A 25,557-nucleotide genomic window follows, 5' to 3' on the forward strand; every position below is an offset into this window, starting at 1 on the left:
CCCTACACCTGGAGATTCCCCCCATGGCAGCCCCAGATGAGCTGGGATGCTCCAGTCTGGGTCCTGGGAGGGGTGAGGGAAGCAGTACTAGAGGCAGAGGCCAGAATGAAGAGCTTGCCAAAGGAGGCCCAGAGGGTCTTCACCCCTGAGGCCCCAGACCATCCCGTTGCTCCTGCCTCCCCTGGGAAGCCCAAGCCTGGATGCCTGGCAGAGCTGGGGCAGAATGAGGTTTGTTTCTTCTGGAAGCCTGCTCTGCCCCCACCCTCCCTGCAGAGCCTGTGGATGGCTCACTTCCTTCCACAGCATCCCCAGGGCTCCTCTGCCTCCCCAGGGTTTAGCATCGACAGGCTCAGCTCTTTGGCCTGTTTTATTTTTGAAAAACACTTCCCAGCAGTGGCTGACCTTTGGGTTGTGAAACAAACCTGGCTTCCAATCCCCGGGCCTCTTCAAGCTCCAGTTCCTTTATCAATAAAATGCAGGGTTAGGACAGGGCTGGCAACAATGCATCTCATCAATTCATTCATCAAATTTAGGAGGGCACCCTGTGTTCAGACCCCTGCAGCTCCACCCAGATGCTGCCCTTAGGAGGCTCCCAGGCAAGTGGAGATTTAAAAGGATTCCATAAGTAACTATGAAGCACCCCAACATAGCAAGGATGCAATAAATGGGGTTAATGAAGAAAAGGAGTCCTGGGGGATGGGCTGGGATTTGTCCAAGGCCCCAAAGTAGGGCACCGACAGAACAGTTGCTGGAGGCTCGGGGGACAGGCTTGCATCTGCCAGGGCTGACCTTCCAGGGCAGAGGGCATAGAGTGGGTGGGCTGCACAGGAAATAGGCCAGCTCATCACTCTGAGTGGAGGCCTCGGCCTGGCCTAGGTGACGCCCTGGCATCCCAGAACTCCCCTGCAGGCATCTGGGAACAGGATTCCTTCCTAGGGCCCCTCCCAATGGACAGGCCATGCTGTGTCCCTCCTGCCCCCTCACCCCTCCATTCTGCCCTTTGCTCTTCGCCTGTGACAGGGTTTCCCTGCCCAAGTGCCCAGCCTGTGCCTGGCTACGTTCTTCACTGGGGTATGGCCGGTCCACACTTTCCTGCACGTGTCTGTATATCTGTCCTCTGTCCCCGTCTCTAGGTCTGTTCTTCCCTTCTCACGTCTGGCTGGCGCGCCGGCCTCCCTGCATCTCCAGGCCTCCCAGCCGCCCTGCCCCGCCTGCCGCTGTGTGGGTGTCGGGCTGGCTGTGCGCAGAGGGGCGCGGCTCGGCCCTCCCCCCTCCCCCGCGTCCCCCATCTCAGGAATGACCCGGGCCGCGGCGCAGCGGTGCTGAGGCCCGCGAGCCGCGCCACCGCCGAGGGGGACTCGAGCGGGTGACGGTGGCGTGGGCGGCGGCGCGGGGACGACGGGCGGCCGGGCGGGGCTGCGGCAGGGCAGGGCCGGGACCGGGTCCTGGGCGGCCGCCGCCGCCTCCTGGGCCGGGATCGCGGGCGGCGGGTCAGCTCTGCTCGGCCCGACCCCGCGCCGCCTGGCCCGCCCCGCCCCTGAGCACCGAGCGGGCCGAGGAGGAGCGGCGCGCCCCCCGCGACGCCGGAGCCGGAGCCCGAGCCCGAGCCCGAGCCCGAGAGCGGCGGCATCCGAGTGGGAGCCGGAGCGGGAGCCGGAGCCAGAGCGGGAACCCGAGCTGGAGCCGAAGCTGGAGCCAGCACTGCGGCGCACCGAGCGCAGCGCAGCAGCCAAGCCGAGTAAGGGGCGTGGGGCCGGGGGCGGCGCTGGGGGGCGGGGAGGGGTCCCGGCCCGCTTCCCCCGCGCTCCGCCGCGGCACCGGCGAACGCACACACCCGGGGGCGCACCGCGCGGAGCCTCTGCTCGCCAGGCGGGTGGATGCGCGGTCCGGAGCGGAACCGCAGCGCGCTCGGAACGGAGCGGGATCCCGGGACTCCTGCGGACCCCCGCCCCGGCTCCCGCGCCCCCAGACTGGCCGACCGGAGACTGGCGCGGAGGCTGCCCCTGAGCACGCCCTCGGGCGGCGGGGAAGGCGAGGTTTCCCTACCTGACCGAAGCCCGGGACCAACATCTCCCCGGGGGAGATAGTGTGGGGGGACCTAAGGCGGTCTCTCGGACCCCAAGTCCTAGGTTTGGGGGATCCATGAGCAACCCACCTAAGAAGGAAAACTAGGGCACACTCTTGGCGGGAGTAGGAAAGGAAGTAGGGTTTCCTGGAGTTTGAGCTTGAACCCTTCTCCCACTCCCTTGAGCCGGGAAGTTGGACCCTCCGACGGGCGAGTCACCCGAGCCATGCCGCTGCTTCGGTGCCAGCTGCTCTGGCCTATCTCAGCACCGATGGTGGGAGAGGGAGCTTCCTCCGCTGCACCTTCTCCCCTTTTAGGGTAGACTTTACTGTGCGCCGCAAGAGGGACCGGAGTCTGAGACCCAGGAGGCAGATCCGCTGGCCGCGTGGTGCTGAGCGGCACAGCCACCTCTCCTGTCGCCTTCCAAAACCTTGTAGTGCCCACCCCACCCCCGGCTGAGTCGCGCGGCCTTCTTTCTCTCCTTGGGGCTCTGTGGTCTGGTGGCTGGCTGCGCAGTGAGGACCCAGGCTGCCCTCCTGGTCTTCTAAGACGCCAACATAGGTGGCCAGGTCCAGAAGGGGAAGAGGAGGTCCCAAGTGACAGGTGCGAGAAGCAATGGCTCCAAGGGCTTGGCCTGAATAGCAGAGTCCTGGTCTTGATCCATGTAGTCCCAGGGCACCTGCCAAGAGAATACCCCTCTGGACTCTCTCCTCAAACATCCCAACTGGAACCAGTGAATTCACCACCCTGTGCCTCAATTTCCTCCTCTGAAAAGTAGGCAGGATTCTATTATGAGCAAGGTATTTAAAGGCTTTGGAACCAGAGGGAGGTCTAGGTGACTTACTAGCTGTATGACCTTAAGCAAGACACTTAACCTCTCTGAGCCTCAGTTTCCCCACCTGAAATTGGGGGACAGTGAATTGGGAGGATTAAATAAGATAATTCCCAGGGGTGTATGCCACACAGCTAACACCCAATTGCATTTGGCTACAGGTATCATTTTATGAGATGCCCAGCACCAGTAGATGCTGAGACAAAGTGAATATCCCTGAAATGATGAGCACTTTAACCCCCACCTCTCCGATTTTGAATCCCCTAAGGTCTGTTAGCATGTTATTGCAAAGCAAAACTTTTTCCTTAGACTCACACTTTCTCAGGCACTCCCTTAGGGCTCTCTGCCCAGACCAGCTCTCCCCTTCCTGCCTACCATCCCCCTCCAGGTTGGAAAAGGCTCACCTGACCATTAGAGGTACTTTTCCCTCTTTGTCTTAGGCTGATGTCTGCTGTTCCAGGCAGAGGGGCCCCACATATTGCTCATATTCTGTATAAGGGAATTTACACACCTCCCTCCACTCCAGAATTAGGGGCACAGGGGAGATTGCTTTCCCTGGATAGCGGTCTGGCTGTCAGATGGCTTTTGGATTTGCCATTGATGATGACTCAGTCAGACAGCAGGAAGTAACAGGGAGAGGAGCCCCCCAGGTAGGGAGACCCACCCAGGAGAGCTGAGGGGTGCTGGCCTTTACTCTTTTTGACTATGATGTCTTCCTCCAGTTGACTAGGTCCTGAGGCTCCCAGAAATGATGAGGAAAGAAATGGACCCAGGGACTGAAGGAGAGGTTAAGATTCAGAGTAGGATGGTCCCCAGGAAGGGATCTGCCCCAGTCTTGCAACTGGTACCTCTGACCCAAAGTAGAGTAGACAGATGTCCAGGGCTTAAGGAAGATTCTAGGGTCCTTGGGGTGACATGGAGGGTGTAGGTTATCAGGAGCATTGATGTAAAGAAAGTAGAAGTCCAGTGTGTGGACACCCATATTGGTCCCTGGCCACCTATGGCCTGGCTGCCCAGAACAGGGGTGGAGAGTGATTTCAGGTTAGGAAACATGCTCACTTGCTGCCAGGAAGGGACCTGGTGAGACCCACAGAATGGCTGCCTTCTCAGCACTCCTTCTGCACAGACTCCTCTCTCCTGTTCTTCCTCTGTGGCCCACCCCCTTCCCCATTAGGGTGCCACATCTCTGCATCTTCCATAATCCTCACTCCCCATCTTCCCAAAGGAGTTAATTAGAAGCTAATTAGGTTTGTGTCTCCTGGTGCACACAGTATTTGGAACACAGCTGATAGGGAACATGATAAGGGCTAGGGGTGTGATCGTCTGTCTGGAATAGTTCGCAGGACACCCTTAGAGGACTGTTACCTGAAGCTCTTACCGTGGAAGTACCCTGAGCACAGAGTGAGGGGCGGACAGCAAAAAGTCTGCTCAGCCCCCTAAAGGAGAAACTGAGGCCAGGAGGGCTTCAGGAGCCCCTCAGCCAGTGATCACAAGGCAGAGTTGTGGCCCAGAGCCCAGCTATTTGGAGCTGGACTGTCCGGGTTTACAGCTTGTGATTCTGGATGGTGACTTAACTTTTCAGAGCCTCAGTGCCATCGAAATGGAGGCTAAGTCTTACACAGTCTCCCAGGATAACTGTGAGGACTGAAGAAATAATGCATTGGAAGCTTGTCAAAATGTCCATTGGCCCTCTGCCAGTGGCCCTGCCCCGTCTCCATTGTGAACACTCATCGGGCACACACTGTTTCCTAAACATAAACATTTACTCATTGAATTCTGACAACAGTTCTTTGATGCGGTGGGGGTAGGGAAGGGAGTCCACAGGAATCCCGGGGTCCTCTAGCTGTCCCCATTCTGTCAGAGAGAACCCTGAGGTTGGAAAGGTTAAGGGCCATCTAGCTCTAGCTAAATGCAGAATACTCACGCTTCACTGTGACTCATCATAATTTTATACGAGTTCTTAAAATTGAAAATTAACACACGTAACTTTGAGGACATGTAATTAGTTACTGAGATGATGCCTTCGTGGAGATCGTCAGCAGTTTTATGTCTGGAAACTGAAGAAGAATATATTCCTTGTCCACGGGGCTATAGAATTTGTAGAGACATCATTTTTTTTTATTCAAACAACAATCAAATTGATTTGATCAAATTAAAGAACAATCTCCATTTATTCTACCTCTTCTCTGCATAGCCCTCAACATCCCTAATATGTATAGATCTACTCATATATTTGTTGTCTTGTTTTGCTAATAACACATAAGCAGGGACCTATGATCATCTTGTTCACTATGATGTCCCCAGAGCCTAGAATGAATGATAGTTAGCATTTGATGTGCTTTGCAAATTATAAAGTATCTTATAAACACAAAGTCTGTTATTGTTATTATTTTTGCCAAGCATATAGATCTATTGGAAACAAAACATTACAGTTTATGGAAGAAACCATTCTCTCAAATCTTTGGCAAATATGACTTGTTCAAGGACTGGGGGTCGCTTAAGTTTAAAAATGATGCAGACTGTTTTTTTCTAATATTTTAACAAAACTGCTTATCATTAAATTTGAAGTCAAGTTCACTTTAAAAATCTCTTCAGTAACAAATGATAAGTTCCAAGGCATTTAAATTTTTCAGTGAGTTAACTAACACTGACTTAATCACTTCATTACCTTTTACTTTGTTAGCACAAAAGATTTTATCCCAAATCTTCATTTTAATGATCTTTTAGACTATAAAAGTAATACGTGTTCACTATAGAAAACTGGGAATATTATAAAAATATAAAGAACATAAAAATCCTCCTTAATCTCACCACCACACAGAGAGCACAGTAACTGTGGATAGTATATTCTATTTCCTTTCTAATCTTTTGCAATGTATGAATATATTCTCTAGGGATTTTTCTTTCACAAAGTAAGGATCATGCTGTGTGCACAGTTCTATAATCTGTTTTTTAAATATCCTGGGCTTTTTTTTTTCCTTTTAGAATTATACTGAAAGTCTTTATGTTATTAAAAATCTTGAAAAACATGATCTCATGGCTATATAATATTCCATTATAAATGGGTGCCATCATTTGCTCCGTCTGCCCTCTCTTATTGGTGGGCACACATTGGGGGGTTCCCTCTCATATTTCAATGCTATGAACTCTTATGTGTGTCTCTTTGGGTGTGTCTGAGCCCTGAATCAGATTTCTCTAAACCCTTGATGACAGGACCTACTTCCAGCTTGCAGTCGGGCAGGTTGATGGGTATAGATAGGCAACCAAGCCTTCGGTTTGGGCCACAGTGATGGTAGGAAATTGGGTGGCAGGGATGCAGTGATGGTGTGGGCCATTTAGACCTGCAGTCTCCATCTCTACCATCTCCACCATCCACCAGTCACAGAATCGCTCTCACCTCTTCCCCTTCTCCCACTCTCCCTGGAATCCATCTGCCCCGCAAGCCCACCCTGCACTCTCCTGGCTACTCAAGCTAAATGAAAGCAACATGGAGACCCAGTAACTTCTCAGCCATCCAGTGGTGCACATTTGTGGCCAGATGGTGCATGGAAACAGAAGGTCTCCTTGCTGCAGAGACTCTCACACACCTGGATCCCTTTTCTAACATCAGGACCAAGTTACCTGTTGACAAACTTCAGGGCATCCTTTTTGTACCCTCTTTTTGTACCCTCCTCCTGAATTCACTCCCTCCTGCGTTCAGTCACAGGACACACATTGCAGGATTCACCCACACTTGCCAGGGAATGCTCTTCTAATATTAGAAAAGAACGTAAAGAGCTTCCTAGGACAGGAGAAAGGATCCCACTGCTCGGGGCCCTGGCCTGTAGCCCCAGGAGTTAGCCCCTGCCCGGGTGCAGTGAATGCAGTTCTTTCAAAATTAGTGTGTCTGGTCAAAGTCCCTGGAACTTCTGACTTTCTACTGGCCCTGGACAATCACATGCCCACCCACAGACCCATGGAACTCCTGTGAGATCACATCATTCATTCATTCCCTCAGCAAAGAGTCACTGAGCACTTCCTGTGTGCCAAGCGAGGTGCCAGGGATGCAGTGGTGGTGTGGGCCATCTAGACCTTCGGTCTCCATCTCTGCCATCTCCACCATCCACAGTCACAGAATCACCCTCACCTCCTCCCCGTCTCCCCCTCTCCCTGGAGTCCATCTGTCCCTCCAGCCCACCCAGCACTCGCCTGCACAGGGCCTTGGCACTCCACCTGGAATCTCTGTCCCAGGTATCCACCCAGATGGCTGACTTCCTCTGATTTCTGCTGACTTGTCGCCCACCCCCCCAGCCTCTAGGGCTACTATATCTAAGTGCATCTCCGACGGCACTTCCTTCCCCTGCTGCCGTCTAATGAGCTCCACCTGTCATGGTGTCTCCACTTGTAGCAGGAAGACTCTGTGAGGACAGGGACCACCAAAGTTTAGCCCACTACTCTATCCCCAGCACCCCAAACCTGGTACCCAGGGACCTTTAAGGACATTGGATCCAGCAACCTCGGCCCTCCCCCTCCTATTATCACTGCCCAGCCCACCAGGCTTCCCTGCCGCCTGCTGCCCACACCTGGTGCCACCCCCCCCCCAGGCACACAGGGAGGCTTTCCTGGAGGGGTGAAAGCCCATCCTGATGCTACCTGCGTAAAATCCCCCAGGAGCCCCTGCGGGGCAGAGTTCACCACCACCCCACCTGGCCCCTTTATTCTTCTGCATCTCAGCGTTGTCCTCTATGAAATGGGGATTTGTTTTGAAGTTCCAGTGAGCTGACGGCATGTGACAGCAGTCGGACATGCTGTGTCCACAGGGAGGACATCCCTCAGCCTTGTTCACCAGGCCAGCCGCTCCCTCAGCCCTTGCTGGTCCTCTATGGCCCCTGGCATGAGGCCCTCTGCAGACCCAGGGTCTGTTCCCTTAACCACACATTCCCCTGCCCAAGTCGGAGTGTCCCCACAGGGCCTAGAGTAGAAGTATTCCAGGAGTGGGGACGTGAAGGAGAGCTCAAAGGACGTGGACTTGCCACACACCATTCAGCCACTTCAAAGCCTGGAGTGCCTCCCGCCCACCCCCATGTTCCCAGCCAGACAATCCAGTCTGAGATGAGTCACCAGCGGCAGGAACGAGCCTGAGCCTGTGCCAGAGAGAGGCTGACAGGGGAGAAGTGACCTCGTGTGGGGGCCCATGCTCTGTCCCGGCAGCTGGGGGGGACCCCACTCCTCCACACCCCCAGCAACTTCAGCCTCAGCCTGTCTGTGCCAGACCTGTCCTCTGGGCTCATCAGTGACACGAGCCAGCGGGGTGCAGGGAAACTGCAAGCAGAGGCAGTGTGTGAGGTGTGGACTGTGCCACGCGATGGTTCAAGGAATGGTGGCCCTGACTGTTGGGGGCATTGCTGTCACCAGGGGTGGCAAGGTGTCTGGGGAGAATCTCAGCTCTTTACAGGGGCTGAGCACCGCTGGAAGGCAGTCTCCACACACGCCACGCCTTAGCATGGGGCCAGGGTTGTCTTATTCCAGCAATTCCAAGTGCTTGTCAAAGTCCCCTCAATGCCCAGCCTCAGAGGTGACCCTGACCCCTCCGTGTCCCTGAGGAGCTGCTTGTCTAGAATCATTTAGGACTCGAGTTGGCCTGGAAAGATGTCCAGGTGCTGCGGAAGCACAGCCAGTTCTGTATGACTGTTCTGTCTCCAGCAGACAAGGAGGACCTCAGGGAGAGAGCTCTCGATCTGGGTGTCGACCGCTCTGTAGGAGTGTGCCAGGTGGAGGGAAGGGATGATGTGCTGGGGACAGGGAAGGGCCTGAAAATACGAGAAGCCTATTGTGTCCAGGAAGCGGGCCAGCCAGAGCGCCAGAGGCAACAGATCTCTGTGGGGTGTCCCTGGTATTAAGTAAGTGGCACTGGGGGTGACAGAGTTTCTCCCCACCCAGCTCTTCCTCCAACTCTTTACTGTGACCTTGTGCAGGTTACTACCCTAAGCCTCGGTTTTCTCATCTGTGAAATGGACGTGATATTCCCCCTCCCCCAGAGGGTGGGTTGCAATGACATTGATGACATTACCTGGCACGTGTAAGTGTTTGGTTCATGTGAGCCACACTTGAAGGCCCAGCTGCCCGGGAAGCCTCCTCAAAAGAGGATGTCTACTTGAATAGTGGCAAACCAGCTGGCCCCTCGCCAGTCTCTCGAGCCTCTTAAGAATACAGAGATTGTCCTCCAAATGCCCAGTTGTCTTCCAAATACCCAAACTGACCAAGGAAAATTATACGCATAGCACCAAGTGCCACCATGAGCAGCTCTGGAAGAAACACATTCAGCCTGCATTTATTAAGCACCTATACTATACCAGTTCACTAGAGAGGTAGGGAGCACCCAGGGTTCTGATAAAAAGTTCAGGATATTTTCCTGAAGGCTCTGGCAAATGATGGAGGGTTTTTAGCAAGGGAGTGACCCACTCCGCCTTTAAGAGAGAAAACTCTGCAAGCAGCAGGGGAGACGAACTGTCAGCCCACTTACGTCTCCCTCCCTGGACACACACACACACACACGTGCACACGCAGCCACAGTTCACACAAGCACACCCACAATCGTGAATGCAGACACAGGAGTCTGCGTGTATTTTTAGAAAGTGAGGCTCACAGGCCCCAAGATTCTTCTTGAACCTTAAATCACAGTCCCCCCGATCAGTCATCCCTAGCAGGCCTGGGGAGATCCCCTCCTACCCTCCCTTCCCCAGGTCAGACGCCCCTGGGTTTCTATGGAGACTGAGGGCAGGGGGTGGGGGGTGTCAGGCCAGCCCATGGTTCCCACTAGGGAACCTGATTAGAGTCAGGAGAGGCTGCACGGAGCCTCCTGGAGCGTGGGGTTCCCAGGTCGGCTGCCTCCCAGCCCCCCAGCCCCCCCCAAGAGCAGTAAGAACATCAGGGCTTTCCACACCCACCTCCAGAAGCGAGTCACCAGCAGTTGTTCCTGCTCTACCTATAAGGATGCGAAGCTCAGGGAGGTGAAGCGTTTTGCCCAAAGCCACGCTGCCAAGTAGTGGCCGCGTTGGATCTGACTTCTGAGAAAGATTCCCCAAAGAGAGCTCCCCAGTTCCTTTATTAAATAGAAAAACCCATTCAGCAATGCTGGGTTCATGGGCTCCATCAAAACATGGGACCCCTTGGAGGGAAACATGTATATAATAAAGGGGTCCCTAAGGGAGACAGGGTGGGAAATTCTGGACCTGCTTCTTGCAGAAAAGCACTGTGTGCCATGATGTCATCCCCAAATTCAGGGAAGGTGGTGGCCTCGGGAGACCTGGAGGGGACAGCTGTCTCCCTTTCGGGAACCCGCTGGGCCCAGCATCCCAAAGGTGCAGTTTGGTTTCTGCGAGCCAAGTGAGAGCCCCAGGAAACGAGGAAAGCCTAAGAGACCAGAACCCTGTCTCCTCCTGGTCCCTCGTGTCTCTTGGGCACCCACCAAGAGAGTGAACCCGTTGGGATTTTTAGCAGCCTGGGAGGATGGGTTATTTTTGGAATGGAGTGCAGTAGGCACTCAATACTGGAAAATGTTTCCTCTATTGCAAATAGGGTTTACAGGGACGTGGCACTGCCTGGCTGTCCCACGCGTCTGGGCATCACACTGAGTCCATACGGGGGGAGGGGCAGGGAAAAGGCCTTTACCTTCCAGAGGCCTTTCTTTCTGAATCAGTAGTTTTTAATATATTAGGCACCTTCTAAAGGAGTTTGCAAGGGAGTCTGACTGACCCTGGCCTTTGGAATCAAAGAAATCTGGACTCTAGTCTTGGCATGTGGTTGGAGGCTGTGTGATCTTGGGCAAATTACATGGTCTCTCTGAGCCTCAACTTCCTTTTTTTATAAAATGAAGAGGGGAAAAAAAGCATCCTCCTCTTAAAGTTGTGGGGGCAGGGATAATAACATGGTTTGGCAGGAGTCTCAGGGAACACCCTTCCAAAACCCTCTGTGACCTTGCAGTCGCCCCTCACCCTCTACAGGTCTCTTTCCCGCTATGAAATGAGGACATGAGGCTGGTCTTTGTGGGATCTTCTGCCCCCACGGTTATAAGCCACTTGTGCTACCGTGGCACACTGAAGGTGTCCAGAGCGGTGGGACCCCCTGTGTCTGTGAGACAGGAACCCCACAGCATCTCCAACTCCCTCTCCAGGATCCGTCCCAGAGAAATATCCCCTCCCCCACACCTGCCCACTGCACCCTACGCTTTGTAGCTCAGGGGTCCCAGACTGAGCACCTGTCCCCAAGGTCACCCTCCTCTCCCCCAGAGGCGGGCAGCTCAGGGCACTTGAGCGCCTGGCCGGCAGGGGCGGTGTGCACCCTGTGGCCGTCCCTATCACCTGCCTGTTTGTGTCTCCGCAGGTGAGTGGAGGGGCCTTCCCTGCCAGAAGTCAGCGCTGTGCCCGTGGGCAGGCTGGCTCCGCTGTTCTGCTCCAAGGATTCCATGTCCTTCAAACGCCCCTGCCCCTGTAAGTCCTCCCCGGCATCCTCCGCCACCCCCACTGGGGGCCCAGAGACGGCAGAGCTCGGAGTTGGGGTCACAGAGAATGGCCCTGGGACGTTTGGCCAAAGAACTGCAGGGGTCTGAGCAGGGGCTAGTGTGGCAGACGGGTCGGGGGAGGGGAGCCGAAGACCCCTGACTTCTGCTGGATCCTCCTTCAAAACTGGAAATCCCATTCTTCTGGGTCAGCCCATCCCCAAATGTGGATTGGAGGCATGTTCATGGGATCTCACACACACACACACACACACACACACACACACCAAATATGTGCAGGAAGTCTTACGGGAGACACGCTAAGGACGTTCTGTTGCTGCAGGACTTTTCAGAGCCTTTAATGTGTTGTGAGACTCCCGCGGGAAACAGCCCCCTGCGCTCCCCAAACTTCAGTGCCACAAGACTGTTCTGTAGGATTGGGATCCCACAGATCACACTCCCCGGGACAGACTGTCCTAAAGAACTCTATCCCAGGCCCCACCAGGGAGCCTCTCCATACTGAAGTCAGATACGTTTATATATAATATTATATATATGTATATAATAAAGGGGTCCCTAAGGGAGACAGGGTGGGGAATCATCTTCTCATGGCTTCCTGGTGCCCACAAGTCCAGGTGACAAACTCAGCCAGGTGACTCCAGGGGTCTGAGAAAGCAGCACAGCCCTGCCCTAGTCCCCACCAGCTCTGCTTTAAAGACTCGTGCCACCTGCTCCTCCCATGGCAGTCACCTGCTTTCTCCCATTATGTCCCCTGTGCTCCCTTATAATTTGGGGGGACATTCATAATGGCCCCATCTCTTCTCCTGGATAAGTCAGGACTGTGAGTCTGGGTGAAATCAGGGAACCCCACCCCAGCCTCAGCTGTCATGTCCCCACTCCTGGTCCAAGGTGTCTGGTAGACACCTTGCCCCCTTGCTAACGTCTGTTTAGATTTCTAACACTTGTCACCTGTCCTGAGTCGTGGGGTGGCAGCATCTCTTCCAGTCTAAGTCCAGTTGTTAAATCTCGGAACATCAGGGGCCTGCTGCACCCGGAGGCAGGGGAAGCTGCAGATCCCATCTCAGTGGGACCCTCACCTCGTGTGCAGGAGGAGTCAGCCGGCTGTTCATGGTCCAGAGTGTGTCCTGCTGGTGGGGGAGCTCAGCCTGGCCGCTGGCCACTGTGGGTACCCAAGGAGGTTGCGGGTCAAGAGCTGCTGAGATGATTTCTGGGGGGCAGTACAGGCTCAGTCCGTTGTTATCACTACTGCTGTGGCACAATCAGGAAATGAAAGCCCAAATCCCAGGCCAGGTGACAAAGCTGCTGTTCAGCAGCACCGAGGAGACCAGAGACACCTGCCCTGCAGCGTCTCGCCTCTTCCTGCTGGTGAGACAGCGGCCAGGCATAGAGAAGGCTGAGGACGCCGAGTGTGGAGGGCTTTCCAGGACCTTCTGGGGTTGATCCCAGGCCCTGGGGAGCCTGGTCCATCTATATAATAGAAGCCACCCATGCAGGACACCTCTGCCCATTCGCCTCCTCAGGACTCCAGGGTGTGGTCACCACTACTCTGGGCCATTCAGAAGTGGTACCTGCATATCTCTGAATCTCTCCTCTCTCAGCCCCCACTCTGGCAGGTCTAATGACCTGGCATGCAGTAGGCACTCAATATTTGTGTGTTGGATGAATAAATGTATAACCAAACATCTAGATGAGTTGCTGCAGGTGGGGAGCTGTAGCTCCTGAATCTACCCCCAGGCTATTCGGGCTCATCTCTGAGATGGAGGAGTCCCCCAACCCTCTGGGTTCCAGGAGCCGGGTCTGCCATGGGGCTCCGGGGAGCTTCCTCATCTCACAATGTCCAGTCCTATTCCTTCCCTTTTCTCCAAACTCATCTAAGAAGCCCCTCCTCCCCCATCCTTCTCAGCACCCCCAATCTGCTTCCGCTTGGAGTCCACACCCGGGGCCTTCCCCCACCAACCTCGGCTTTGCCAAGTCTGACCCGTGGTTTCTGGTCTCGGTTGCACCCGACCCTGTTGGCTGCTTGGCTTTCCTTGGGTTCCCTGTCTGGGGGGCCTTCCGGTTTCTTCCAGCTGTTCTGATCATCTGGCCACCGTCTGTGGTCTCCTTTGGCAGTGGGGGAGGGGGATTCTTCCTGCCGCTCCCCCAGGGTGCTGGGCCCCACGGCTCCCACCCAGCCCCTGCCCTCCTCCTTCTGCTTGAAGACCTCACTCTGCTTCCAGCTGCAGTCAGTGGACTGGTCACTTTCCAAGTTCTGTCCCACCTCAATGTCTTCCTCTGCCTTCTCCTGCCTATCTCCCCTGGTCAGTCCCCACTGTCCCCTCAGATCCAGCCTGTCCCCAGTGGAACCCCTGGTCTTCCCCTTGAAGCCAGCTTTGCTTGATTTTGCTGTTTGGATCTGGGCATCACCACCCACCCAGGCCCTCAAAGGCCAGAAATCTGGGTGACCCTCAGTCTCCCTCCTGTGCAGACACCCACTAGTGCCAGCTCCTCAAGGGGACCCTCTAAGCTCCTCTTGGGGTCAACAGATCATTATCTGACGTCATCCCCGCTTTCGCCCCCTCTTCAGATCCATCTAGAAATTCTCACTTATTAACCAGCCTGGGTGCTTGCTAGCTTGTGCATGCTGCCCGTAGAAGAGAAGCTTCCAGAAAACAGAGACCATGCCTGCTGTGTTCCCTGGCTCAACCGTAGCGCTGTGCTCAGTGCCTGGCAGGTAGCGGGGGCTCAGCAAATGTCGATTGAACAACTGAGCAAGGTCTTCACATGGGTCCTGGAAGGGACACAGGACCACAAGTGTCCCCCACCCCTAAAAACACCAGGCTCAGAAACGCTCAGGAAGAAACCCAGAGGTCCCAGGAGGGACCCTGACAGGGCCACACATTCCTTCTTTTTTTTATTTTTAATATTTTTTAGTTGTTGATGGACCTTTATTTTATTTATTTGTATGTGGTGCTGAGAATCGAACCCAGTGCCTCATGCTTGCTAGGCAAGCACGCTACCACTGAGCCACAACCCCAGTCCCCATTCCTTCTTTTTAACACCTCCAGGGTTGCTCTGTGCATTTGGAAACAGAGAACTGCGTAACCCTCCTAGCTCACTCACTGATCTTGCCAGGTCTGGAAAACTTAGGGTAGGAGCTGGTTTGTTCCTGTTTGGTTCCTCCACCCCTAATCCCTGCAATGTTTAGAAGGGCAACCGGACAAGTCCCCAGAAGAAAAAAAATAAGACCAAAAGTTCCCTGGCAGGTGCATGGGGGAGGGTGGCAGGATGAGGAGTGCCATCCCACCTACGGCACTGATCCTGCAGGTGCTGATCCTGCAGGCACTGGGGAGGTGGGATCACCGTTGGCCTGGGGGGTTGGGCAGGCAGCAGGCAATCCAGGCTGGGCCTGCACACCAGCCCCTTTCCACCTCTCCTCCAGGCTTTCAGTTCCCCTTGGCCCTCTGAGAGAGGGGAACAACAGCCCTCCTTGTCCCAACACTGGGAGGATGAGAAGACTGAGGCAGAGAAAGGAGACAAGGACCAGACAGGGGGAGGCAGGGAGCCCTGGGCAGGGAAGCCCCCAGGCTTTGGGGCCGTGGCTGTGAGAGGGCAGTCGGGTCCCCTGCCATCAAGTTCCAGCTTTCTGAGCCACTTTCCAAGCTTCAGAGACCTGTCTTGAGCCCTGAGTGAAGAGAAGCATCAGCCTCGCTCCTCAGGAGACTGGAGGTTGGGGAACCTTCTCCATCTGGCCCCACTGGGTAGGGCAGCCCAGGACCCCTGGGGACCCAGGCTCCAAGAACAAGTGCTTCACAGCCTCTTCGTCACCCAGCAGATGGCAGCTCTGTGGGACTCCCCATGAGGTGGGGCAGCATGCCTCCTGCTGGTCTCCGGGGACAGATCTAGGGAAGGAGGGACTTTGGGACTCCAGGGGAGACTGGGCCTGGAGCCCAGCAAATTGAAGAAGGGGAAGGTGGCATCCCATGGCCCGTGGAGCAGTCAAACAGGCTTGACTCTGCCGAGCTCATGGTGGCCTCCCACAGGCTGGTAGGAGTTGCCTGGCTGGGCCCCTGGGCACCTTGGGTCTCCCTCAGTTATTGCCGATAGAGTGGACAATGCCCGGATCTGGCGCAGCCTGGCACTAACCCTTACTCACTGTGCAATCTGGGGCAATCTATTTCACTTCTAGAAACCTCAATTTGCTTATCTGTAAAGTGGATACAGTAATGTGGTTTGATGCTCACATTTGGTGTGTCACAAGGAGATTCTAGACTGGTGTCAGGCTCTGAAAAGATGCCCAAGAAACTTGAAAGTCTTGTCCTTTGGGCTAGCTTCTCTCTGCATGCCTTAGTATTACATAGGTCTTTAGTGACTGAGAGGGGAAAGTATAAAGGAGTGGGAACTCTGGAGATGAACTTGGGGCTTTGGACCATGTGTTCGCTTTCCGTCACTGTGACAAAATACCTGACGTAATCAACTTACCAGGAGGAAAGGTTTAGTTTGTTACATGGTTTCAGAGGTTTCAGTCCACAGTCACTTGACCCCTTTGCTTTGGGTGTATGGTGAGGCAGAACATATGGCAGAGAATATGTGGCAAGGGAGGCCTGTCCTCCTCATGGAAACCAGGAAAGGATAGAGGAGGCAACTGGAATCTCAGTATCCTTTTCAAGGGCACATCCTCTGTGAGCTAACTTCCTCCCACTAGGCCCTGTCTCTTAAAGGTTCCACCATCTCCCAAGAGTGTCCTGGGATGGAGACCAAGCCTTCCATAGAAGGGCCTTTGGGGGACATTCAGGATCCAAACTATAGCAGACCAGATGCTACTGTTTTCTGCTCTGCTCATGGTAACAGTTACCTCTGCAGAGACTCAGCTGTCAATAAAAGGAAGGAATTGAGGGCCAGGAGGAAAAGTGATGGGACTCCAAAATTCACCACTGCTGCACCCAGGACAGACATCACTAATCAATTGCTGCATTATTTCCTACTGAGCCTGGGAGCAACTTCAGATTCTCTCTAAACACATGCAGGCACTACCCAAAGGTCATCAGCCCGTGCAATGAAACCCTTGTGCATCCCCTGCTGAGGGCCAACTTTGAAGTCGGCAAGGGAACAGAGAGTCTCAATTTTCTCATCTGTAAAATGGAAGTTGATAAGAGTACCTACCTCGGGGGGGGTGGGGGGGTGGCTGTGAGCTCTTGCGGGAGACGGGCTTACAGGTCTTGTGACCTCCTTGCTTCCTCAAAGAAGCTGTACAAGTGAAGGGTCAGCGTGCCCATTCCTCTCATGAGGAAACTGAGGCTTGGGAAGACAAAGAAATTTGACAAATCTAGTAAGTGGCAGGGCCAGGGCTACACTCTGAGCAAGCTTGTCTAGGGCTTGAATTTAGCTAAGGCAAAAAGCACAAGAGTAGAGTCCAGCCTGCGCCTCCACCCACGTGCCCTGATGGACAGTCCTCCTTAGTGTTCTCTGGTCTAGCACAAAGTCCGACTGTAACGAGGGCTCAACGTCTGACGGGTATTTAGTTTTAATTGCACAATCATGTCATATTAGCCTTCCTGGCGAGAGCCATTCTGCCCCCCCCCCCAAGTGCCTGATAAAGTATGACAATGGTGTGGTCGCCCCCAGCTCTGGCAGACGACTCCCAGCTGGCAAAGTCTGGCATTTCACTGTCCCCTGGAAGCAGCCCTGGTCCCTGCTGGCCGCTTTCCCCCTCTGTCCACCATTCCTGAGGAAGGGCTTCCTGAACTCTCTGGGTTTAGATTGCCCTCCAGCCGGTCCCTCCCTTCCCTTTGAGTCCTAGAACCTTCCGCCTCTCCTTCCAGGACAAAAGTGAGTCCTGCCTGCAGGTCAGCGAATATCAGTCTCCGTGGCTTGTGGAGGGACTTTGAGGATGCAGGTGGGGCAGCCTGTCACAGAAGACCTTGTGACTGGAGGCAGAGCCCCTCGGCAGTCCCTGCTGGTCACAATGCAGGGGCAGATTGGAGCAGAGAAGGTCAAGGAGAGTGGAAGGCAAGCTGACCATTGGTGGAGTTGTGGTCCTGGCAGGTCTGTCTGGAATGGGAGCCTGAGGACACTGATTATCTGTGCATTGTTTTTGTTTTTTTTGTTTTTTTTTTTTTGTTTTTGTTTTTTTTATAAACAGCCAGGCAGACTGTGACAGCATGGGCTCTGGAGCATGCAGACTTGAGTTTGAACCCCGTCCATCTTTACCCATTGCCTGACCTCCCTGCACTTGGTTTCCCCAGATGTGAACTAGAGGTAGCCTGGTTTTTTTGAGGTTTTCTGTATAAAGTGTCTTGCAGCAGGAAGAGGGGGCTCAGAGACTGTGGGCCTAATGCACAGCACCTGGTGGGAGCATTGCAGCCCCCGGGGAAGAGCAGCCATGGGTACCGCAAAGCCTGAGCCAGGGTCTCTCGCTTGGTTCTCTGTGCGACTTCATCATGACTGCGGTCATAAATGGCGGATGGTCACTCCTAATATCAGGCTCCTTCCACCATTCAATTATTCATCAAAAACAAATAGTTTTTGAGCATTTACCACAAACTGGGGTTACAGCCATGAGCAAAGAGCATCCCAGCTCTCACAGAACTGACGTAGACAGAGACAAACAAATGAGTATGTGTGTGTCAAAGGTGAGCAGAGATGTGAAGACAAAGCAGGGTGCAGTGACAGGAAGGGGCATGGGCCCTACGAAGCGGACCCTGGAACAGAAGTGACTGGAGGGAAGCCATGCAGGGGTCTAGAGGAAGGGGATTCCAGGCAGAGGTACCCCTTGGCTTGTTCTAGCAATAACAGGAGGGTCAGGCACCTGGAGAGGAGGGCAGGGAAAGTTCCAGAGACCAATGAGGGTCAGAAGACAGAGGGCCCTGGAGGCCATGGTAGGGTAATCACGGGCAGGTTTTGAGCTGAGAAGGGTCTATCACCATGATTATGGCAGAAGAGGCTGGAGGGGAGCCAAGGGGAAGGCCCAAGCTGGAGGCGGGAAGCAGCCTAGCTGGTGATGGTGGTGCCTGGGGCCAGGGGATTGATGATGGAGGTGGGAAGGTGGGGAGATTTGAAGGTGAAGCTGTTTGGCTTTGCAAATTAATTGGATTTGGAGTGGAATCCAAGAAGGAGAGGTGTCCCCAATGGCAGTGTCTGCAACCTGAGCACACGGAAGGAATGAGCCTCCATTTGTGAGCTGGGGAAGGTTATGGGCAGGTGTGGCGGGCGACTGAGTCGGGATTGAAGATGTTGTCACACTGCCTCTAAGATGCTTTGTGGATACTGGAGTGGAGACACAGGCAGACAATTAGAGACATGAGCCTAGAGTTCAAGGACAAGTCTGGAACTGGAGATGTCAATTGGGGGGGGGGAGGGCTGTGGGTACATGGATGCTTTTCCATGCTGTGAAGCTCCATGAGGTCACCCAGGAGAAAGTGTGGGAATAAGGCTGCAGAGGGCCTGGAGTTGTGGAGGGCACAATGGTTTCTGTATCGAGAAGTCTTGCCAGGGAAAGCAAGTGGCCCCCAGAGTTTTCATCCACGGCATCCCAAAGCCCAGTGCGCTGTGCACCACAGGGGATCTTTCTCCAAACGGAAATGAGTAAGAACACTGCAGTTCCTTTTCCCAGGGGCTCCCCTGGCTCTCCCCAGCCCCGCCTGCACCTGGAACTGTGCCCGGGTGGTTGGGGGAGGCTAGTTGTCCTCTGTGATGTCACCACAGAAGTGTGCAGTCTGCATGCCTCAGAGACAAGAGAAGGGGACCAGGAGAGAGAAGTCACATGCCCAGGGATCCACCACCAGGAGCAGACAGGATCTAAAAGCAGGACTACTGGGTGCAAGCCCTGGGCTCACCCCATGCTGGAACCGCAGGAGTTTTGAGCACATTTCTGCCTCCCAAGCTTTCTCTGTTGGCTTGTCTTTGCATCTGAAATAAAAAGTCCCCCGGGAATCCCCAAACCAAGAGCTTCTTAGGGGCTACTCCCTCTGCCCACCTGCCTCAGGTATGAGGCCAGGACTGTCAGACCAGCACACCTCTCCCCCCCACACTGCCCTGCAGGACCTGCCTCCAGGCTTTGCCCCCAGTCAACCTCCAACACCCAGAGGGAGATTCTCCAGGGGATTTGTTGGTTGGTTGGTTGGTTTAAAGTCAGATACCAGCTCACGAAAGCCAGCTGTTACATGCATAAGAGCTTCATGAGTCAGCGGTCAAACCTTTGTTACCTTGAAACCTTCCGTGGTGGGGATATTTACACCATGGAATTTGGCAAACGGCACAAATCAGAGACCCTGACTTCCTGCCTCCTTTTTCTCTTTCATCCTTCCTTCTACTCTTCCTTCCTCTCTCCTCCCCCTTTCCTTCTCTTCTTCCTTCCTTTCCCTCTCCTTCTTTGAAGGCTGCTTTGCCAGCACATCGCTAACTATAACACACACACACACACACACACACACACACACAGAGGTGTACAAATCAGCAGTGTGCGGCTCAGTGAATTCTCACACAGTGAACACACTCGCATCAAGAAGCATATGGTTCCCTGCCCCCCAGAACTCCCCAGGGATTTTCCCAGCTACGACCCATGCCAAGGGCAACTGTTATCTTGATTTCTGTCATCATAAATTAGTTGGCCTATTATGTTAACTTTATGTGGAATCGTGAATGTTTTGTATCTGGCTTCTTTAGCTCAACGGTAGGTTGTGAGCTTCCCCATGTTGTTGGGTGTAATTGCATGTGTTCTCGCCACTATCTTGTGTTCCTTCGTGTGAATACACTCCCAAGAGCTCATCCATTCTACTTTAATGGGCATTTGAGTAGTCTTCAGTTTGGGGCAATGAATGAATAACAGCACCAAGCACATTCTGGTCTAGCACTGTCCAACAGAACTTTCTGTGATCATGAAAATATTCTCTGTTTTCATTGTTGAATGTAATAATCACTAGCCACATGTAGCTATTGAGAGCTTAAAATGTGGCTAGTGCCAATGAAGAAGTTAATTTTCCATCAAGTTAAATTAATTTGAATTTAAGTAGGTATGTATGGCTCACAGTTATCTTATTAGGTAGCTCAATTCTAGTACATGGTAAACACATGAATGTATTTCAGTTGGAAAACGCCTTACACCCGGGAGTGGGATTTCTGGGTTAGAGGGTGTAGATATGTTTAACTTTGATAGAGCTAAACAGTGTTCCAAAGTGGCTATACCAGTTCACCTTCTCACCAGCAATGTGTGAAAGTTCTAGTTGCTCTATATCCTCACTAACACTTGGTATTATCTGAATTTTGTTTTGGTTTTGTATTTGGATTTGTTTTTTCATTATAACCATTCTAGTAGGAAGTCACGCTATCACACTGTGGTTTTAATTTTAACTTGACTTAATATAGCAGCTAGAACATCCTCTTCTGTTAAGGAATTGCTCAATATTTAGTCCATTTTTCTAATGAGCCTTTTCTTATTAATTTCTAGGGACTCTTTGTATATTATCAATCCTCAATTTGTATATTATGAATCCTCTGTTGGCTCTGTTACTGTGAAAATCTTCTCCCTCTCTGTGGATTACCCTTTGATTCTCATCATGGCATCTTTGGATGCATGGGCATTCTTAATTTTTCATATATAAAGAATTTACTAATGGGGGTTGTGGCTCAGTGGTAGAGCATTCGCCTCGCACGTGTGAGACCCTGGGTTTGCTCCTCAGCACCCCATAAAAATAAACAAAATAAGGATATTGTACCCATGTATAACTAAAAAAAATTTTAAAAAAGAATTTATTAATTTTGGTGTATAGCTTCAAGATTTGCAAAAATAAAATCATACAGAACATAATATTATGGAATACCCTCTTGTACTCTTCAGGAGCAGAGGATCTTATTGCTACAGTTCAAAGAATAAAATTTTACACAATATAAGCCATGTTTGGCTCATGTGGAGTTGGACAACAGCCTTGTTAAAGAGTTTTTATATACTGTTACTGAAACTTCAGAGTTTATGTCAAATACAATTTAAAGAACCACATGAAATCATTGAACCTTTAAAAAAAACTCACGTTTTTCTTAAAGATAAAAAGTTAGTGCCAATACTTGAAAATACCAACAGCCATCTGAATAGTTTAAGGACTTAATAATACATGTGGTCATACATATTATACACACACAGGAAGTCCCCAGCGCTGTGCACAGTGACAATAGTGGCATCGATCCCATTTTATTCTCTTGAGGGAATGGGATGATCAATGACACCTGCAGTACTGATGTGCCATCTTGTCTACCAAGCATAAAATTCAATTATCTAAAACAACATGACTATCAAATTCCCAGACGCTATGTAATTTATAACTGAATTTGTATATTAGAAACCTGTGGCATGTTCTTTAAATTTTTAAAAAATATAAATTACACTGAGCTTTAAGTAAAAACCCTAGCACTGTAAGCAAAAGATGGGTTGAAATTCAGTTGAATGTTTGACTCTCATTTCAATATCAGCTTTTGCTCCATCTCCTGCTGTGGGATTTACTTATCAGCATACAATAATGAAAGGCCCAGGGCCAGGGATGTGGCTCAATGTATAGAGAGCTGGCCTAGCATGCAAGAGGCGTGGGTTTGATTAGAGGGGGAGAAGCAGAAGGAGAAGGCCCAACTCTACACAACTGCCTTATTCCAAGAACCAGGGGATGCTGCCAGGAGCAATGGCACACACCTGTAACCCCAGTGACACTGGATGCTGAAGTAGGAGGCTCGAAAGTTCAAAGCCAGCCTCAGCAACTTAACAAGGGCCCTAAGCAACTTAGTGAGACCTTATCTCAAAATAAAAAATAAAAAGGCTTGGGGATGTGGCTCAGTGGTTAAGCAGCCCTGGTTCAATCCCCAGTACACACACATACACACACACACACACACACACACACACACACACACACACAACCAGGGGACGGCAAGCTAATGAAACACATACAGGAGAACAAAGATGCACTCAGCATTTTCCCCCCCTGCGACATTGACCTTGACTGCCTTTGACAGAGTCCAGAAGGCAAAAACATCATAAGAACTGAATGAAGGTCTGTTTCCAAGTTTAATTCAGTAACCAAGAGCTATATACTTGAACTGCAAAAAATCTTTGTGGGAGAGAACATTCTCAAGTGACAGTGATACGGAAACACAGGTAATCAGAGGAACCAAAAGCACTGATGGTGAGTCATCTTTAAAGACAGTCTGGGTAAATAGCACACCTTTCCAGTGAGCGGCTGCTGACATTTGCATATTTCAAACTGAAAAGGAATCCTGAGGGGCTTTTTACTAATCACTTATTTGAAGGAAGTCTGTTTTAGGTCCTCTCATTGAACATAAGGCCTAGGTTTCAAAATTGGTTTCCCTGTATCATCACGGACGTGTTTATACTCTGCTAATGCTGTTTGACATTGAGCTGCTATAATTGATGGCGCAACTACTCTCTTGTGTACCCAGCAAAGAATAAACCTATTAGAGTGAAAAGCTAATGGTAAAAAATGGCACGACTCCATGAAGATGCAAAGAAGGATCTTTTGGTGTCTCGGGATCTATTAACTCGTTCCAGGCACCTAGGCAGAGAAATGCCTCCATGAGAAGCATTCTCCAGGATCCTGGAGCAGGAGACAAAGGCTGAATGGATTCACAAAGTCTTCTTCCAACACCCATCCCCCTTCCCTGGCCATCTTGCAACCCAAACTCTCACCAAAGTTCTCTACTTCCGCATGGCCCAATTTATTCATCCCCTCAACACATGGTTAGTGCTTGTTATAATCTTTTTAAGGAATTTAAGATCATGAAAATGTGCTTTGAACTTTTCTTCTTTAAACTTTGTTTTTGCCGTTCACATTTGAATCTATATTTAGGGAATATCTCTAAGAATATAAAGTATTTATTTATTTATTTGAGATTGGACCCAGAGGGGCTTTGCCACTGAGCCACATCCCCAGCCCTTTTTATTTTTCCATTTTGAGACAGGAGCTCACTAAATTTCTTAGGGACTTATTACTAAGTTCCTGAGGCAGGCTTTGAACTTGCAATCCTCCTGCCTCAGCCTCCCGAGCCGCTGGGTGTGTGCCACCAGGCCCAGCAAAATCCCATCAACTCTAATGTGATCCAGAATCAGAACCCACAGGACCCTGCCTCTTCTTGCAGGCCTCAATCTCCAGGTTAGGGAGACTCGGTCCACAGGGGTAAAAGATGTGATTCCTCCCCCTGCCATAAAGGTATGAAGGAACTGGCAGTAGTGGGCAGACAGTGTGGCACCTTTCTATTGTGACTCTCCAATCTAATCCCAATTGTGATCAGAGGACATATGATCTACGATTTCAGTCTTTAAATTTATTGCTACTTGCTTTATGGCCCACACATCCTGGAGAGTGTCCTAGGCGCTCTTGAAAAGAATGTGGAATCTTCAGTTCGTGGAGTGTTCTGGAAGCACCAATTAGGTTGATTGGTGGTGGAGTTCAAGTCTCCTGAATCCTTATGAATTTCTGTCTAGTTGTCCTGTCTCCTCCTGAGACTGGGACACTGAAATCAGAGTATGGTTGAATTGTCTTTTTCTTTTTTGAACTCTGGCAATTTTCACTTCATGGGTTTAGGGCTCATTTATACACACACACACACACACACACACACACACATATATAGAGTTGTTATATCTTCCCGATATATTGAGCCTTTTGTCAATATGAAATGTCTTTGTCACCAGTAATATTTCTGGTCTGAGGTTATGTTTTGTCTGATGTCATCAGAATCACGCCAGCTGTTTGCACAGTATAGCTCCTTCCATCTTTTATTTAACCCATTTGTGTCTCTGAACCTAGAGTGTGTGTCTATAGCTAGCTCATAGTTGGATTCTTGCTTTTTTTTATTCACTCTGACTATCCCTGCTATTTTCTCAGGGTTATTAAGCAAAAGTCACATCTTTTTTCCAAGACATGACTCTGTGTAATTAAAATATAAATGATGGATACAATTAGAGACACATCACCATTTTTCGCTGTTTGTTTACTTTTTGTTTCATGTCCTCTGTTTTTCTGTTTCTCTTGTTCCTCCTTTGCTTATTTTGTGTTACATAAGCACATTTAACCTACTATTTTGATTCTTCTGGTCTTTTTTTTTCCTATTGTTTTAAAGAAATGTATTAATGGTTGCTCTAGGGATGAGTTTTATATCTTACCTTACCACAATCCAGTTCAGAATAATACTAAGTCAAATCTAATAAAATATAGAAACTTTGCTCCAGATACATCTCCTTTTCCTCCTTATCCATTTTGGTAATTTTATTATCACATTTATGATTTCTGAATATGACATGAACCCAACCAAGTGGCATTATAATTACTGCTCATCTGATCCTATGTCTTTTAAAGAAGACGTGAGAAGGAACGTATTGGTAGAGTCTTTTCTGTTACCTACATAATTGTCACATCCAGAACTTGACATGCTCTTAACATGGGGTGGCCCTTTTTTTTTTTTTTGGCCCCAGCCTTTTTAATTTTTTTTTTAATCTGGAAATGTCTTCACCTTCAACTTTAAAAGGCTCATTTTGCTCATGCAGTGTTCTAGATTGAGGTTCCCAGGGTCTCCACCTGCTGCCTCCTGCTCTCCTCATTAGAAGTTAGCCATTAACTTCTGACGAGTTAATTAACGAGTACTCTTCTTCCCCTCTTGGCAACAGGTTGTTTTTCTCTTTTCCCTTGTTTTTGTCTTTCCCTCATTTGATTGACATGTCACGATCTCTATTTATTTGACTTGGGATTGGTTGAGTTCCTTGGTTACTGAGGCAGGGGTTTTTGTCACATTTAGGAAATGTATCCATTATTTTTTCCAAATATTTTTTCCTAAGCATTTCTTTCTCTCATTCTGGGACATCTACTACCCTTATTTTGCTATGCTCAGTGTTATTCCAGAAGTTTCTGAGACTCTGTTAATTTTTTTTTTCCTCTTGGATCTTTTTTTGTCTCTGTTTTGCCACATCAGATTGCTTTCTATTGATTTATTTTTTAAAGTTCAATTCTGCAGATAAATTCCTCTAATGATTTTTTTATTCCAGTCATTAGTTTTCAACTCAGTATTTCTGTTTTGCTCCTTGTTATTGTTCTATTTCTTGATCAAGCGTCTCTATCCTGTAGGACATTGCTATGGTTTCCTCCGGTTCTTCAAATATGACTTTCTTTCGTTACTTGGATGTATTTATAA

General features: G+C 50.8%; 1 protein-coding gene across 1 annotated transcript in view; it reads left to right on the plus strand.

Annotated features, from left to right (window-relative positions):
• The first annotated feature begins 1,665 nt into the window (after positions 1-1,665).
• Bean1 (brain expressed associated with NEDD4 1) overlaps positions 1,666-25,557 on the plus strand; it is a 41,713-nt gene continuing 17,821 nt past the window's right edge. The window contains exons 1-2 of the mRNA XM_026392639.2: positions 1,666-1,738; positions 11,259-11,365. Of these exons, the coding sequence (XP_026248424.1) occupies positions 11,341-11,365 (25 nt within the window). The 5' untranslated portion in view covers positions 1,666-1,738; positions 11,259-11,340. The remainder of the gene's footprint in view (positions 1,739-11,258; positions 11,366-25,557) is intronic.

This window comes from Urocitellus parryii, chromosome 15 (genome assembly GCF_045843805.1).
Source record: "Urocitellus parryii isolate mUroPar1 chromosome 15, mUroPar1.hap1, whole genome shotgun sequence".
In the NCBI taxonomy this organism is placed as follows: domain Eukaryota; kingdom Metazoa; phylum Chordata; class Mammalia; order Rodentia; family Sciuridae; genus Urocitellus; species Urocitellus parryii.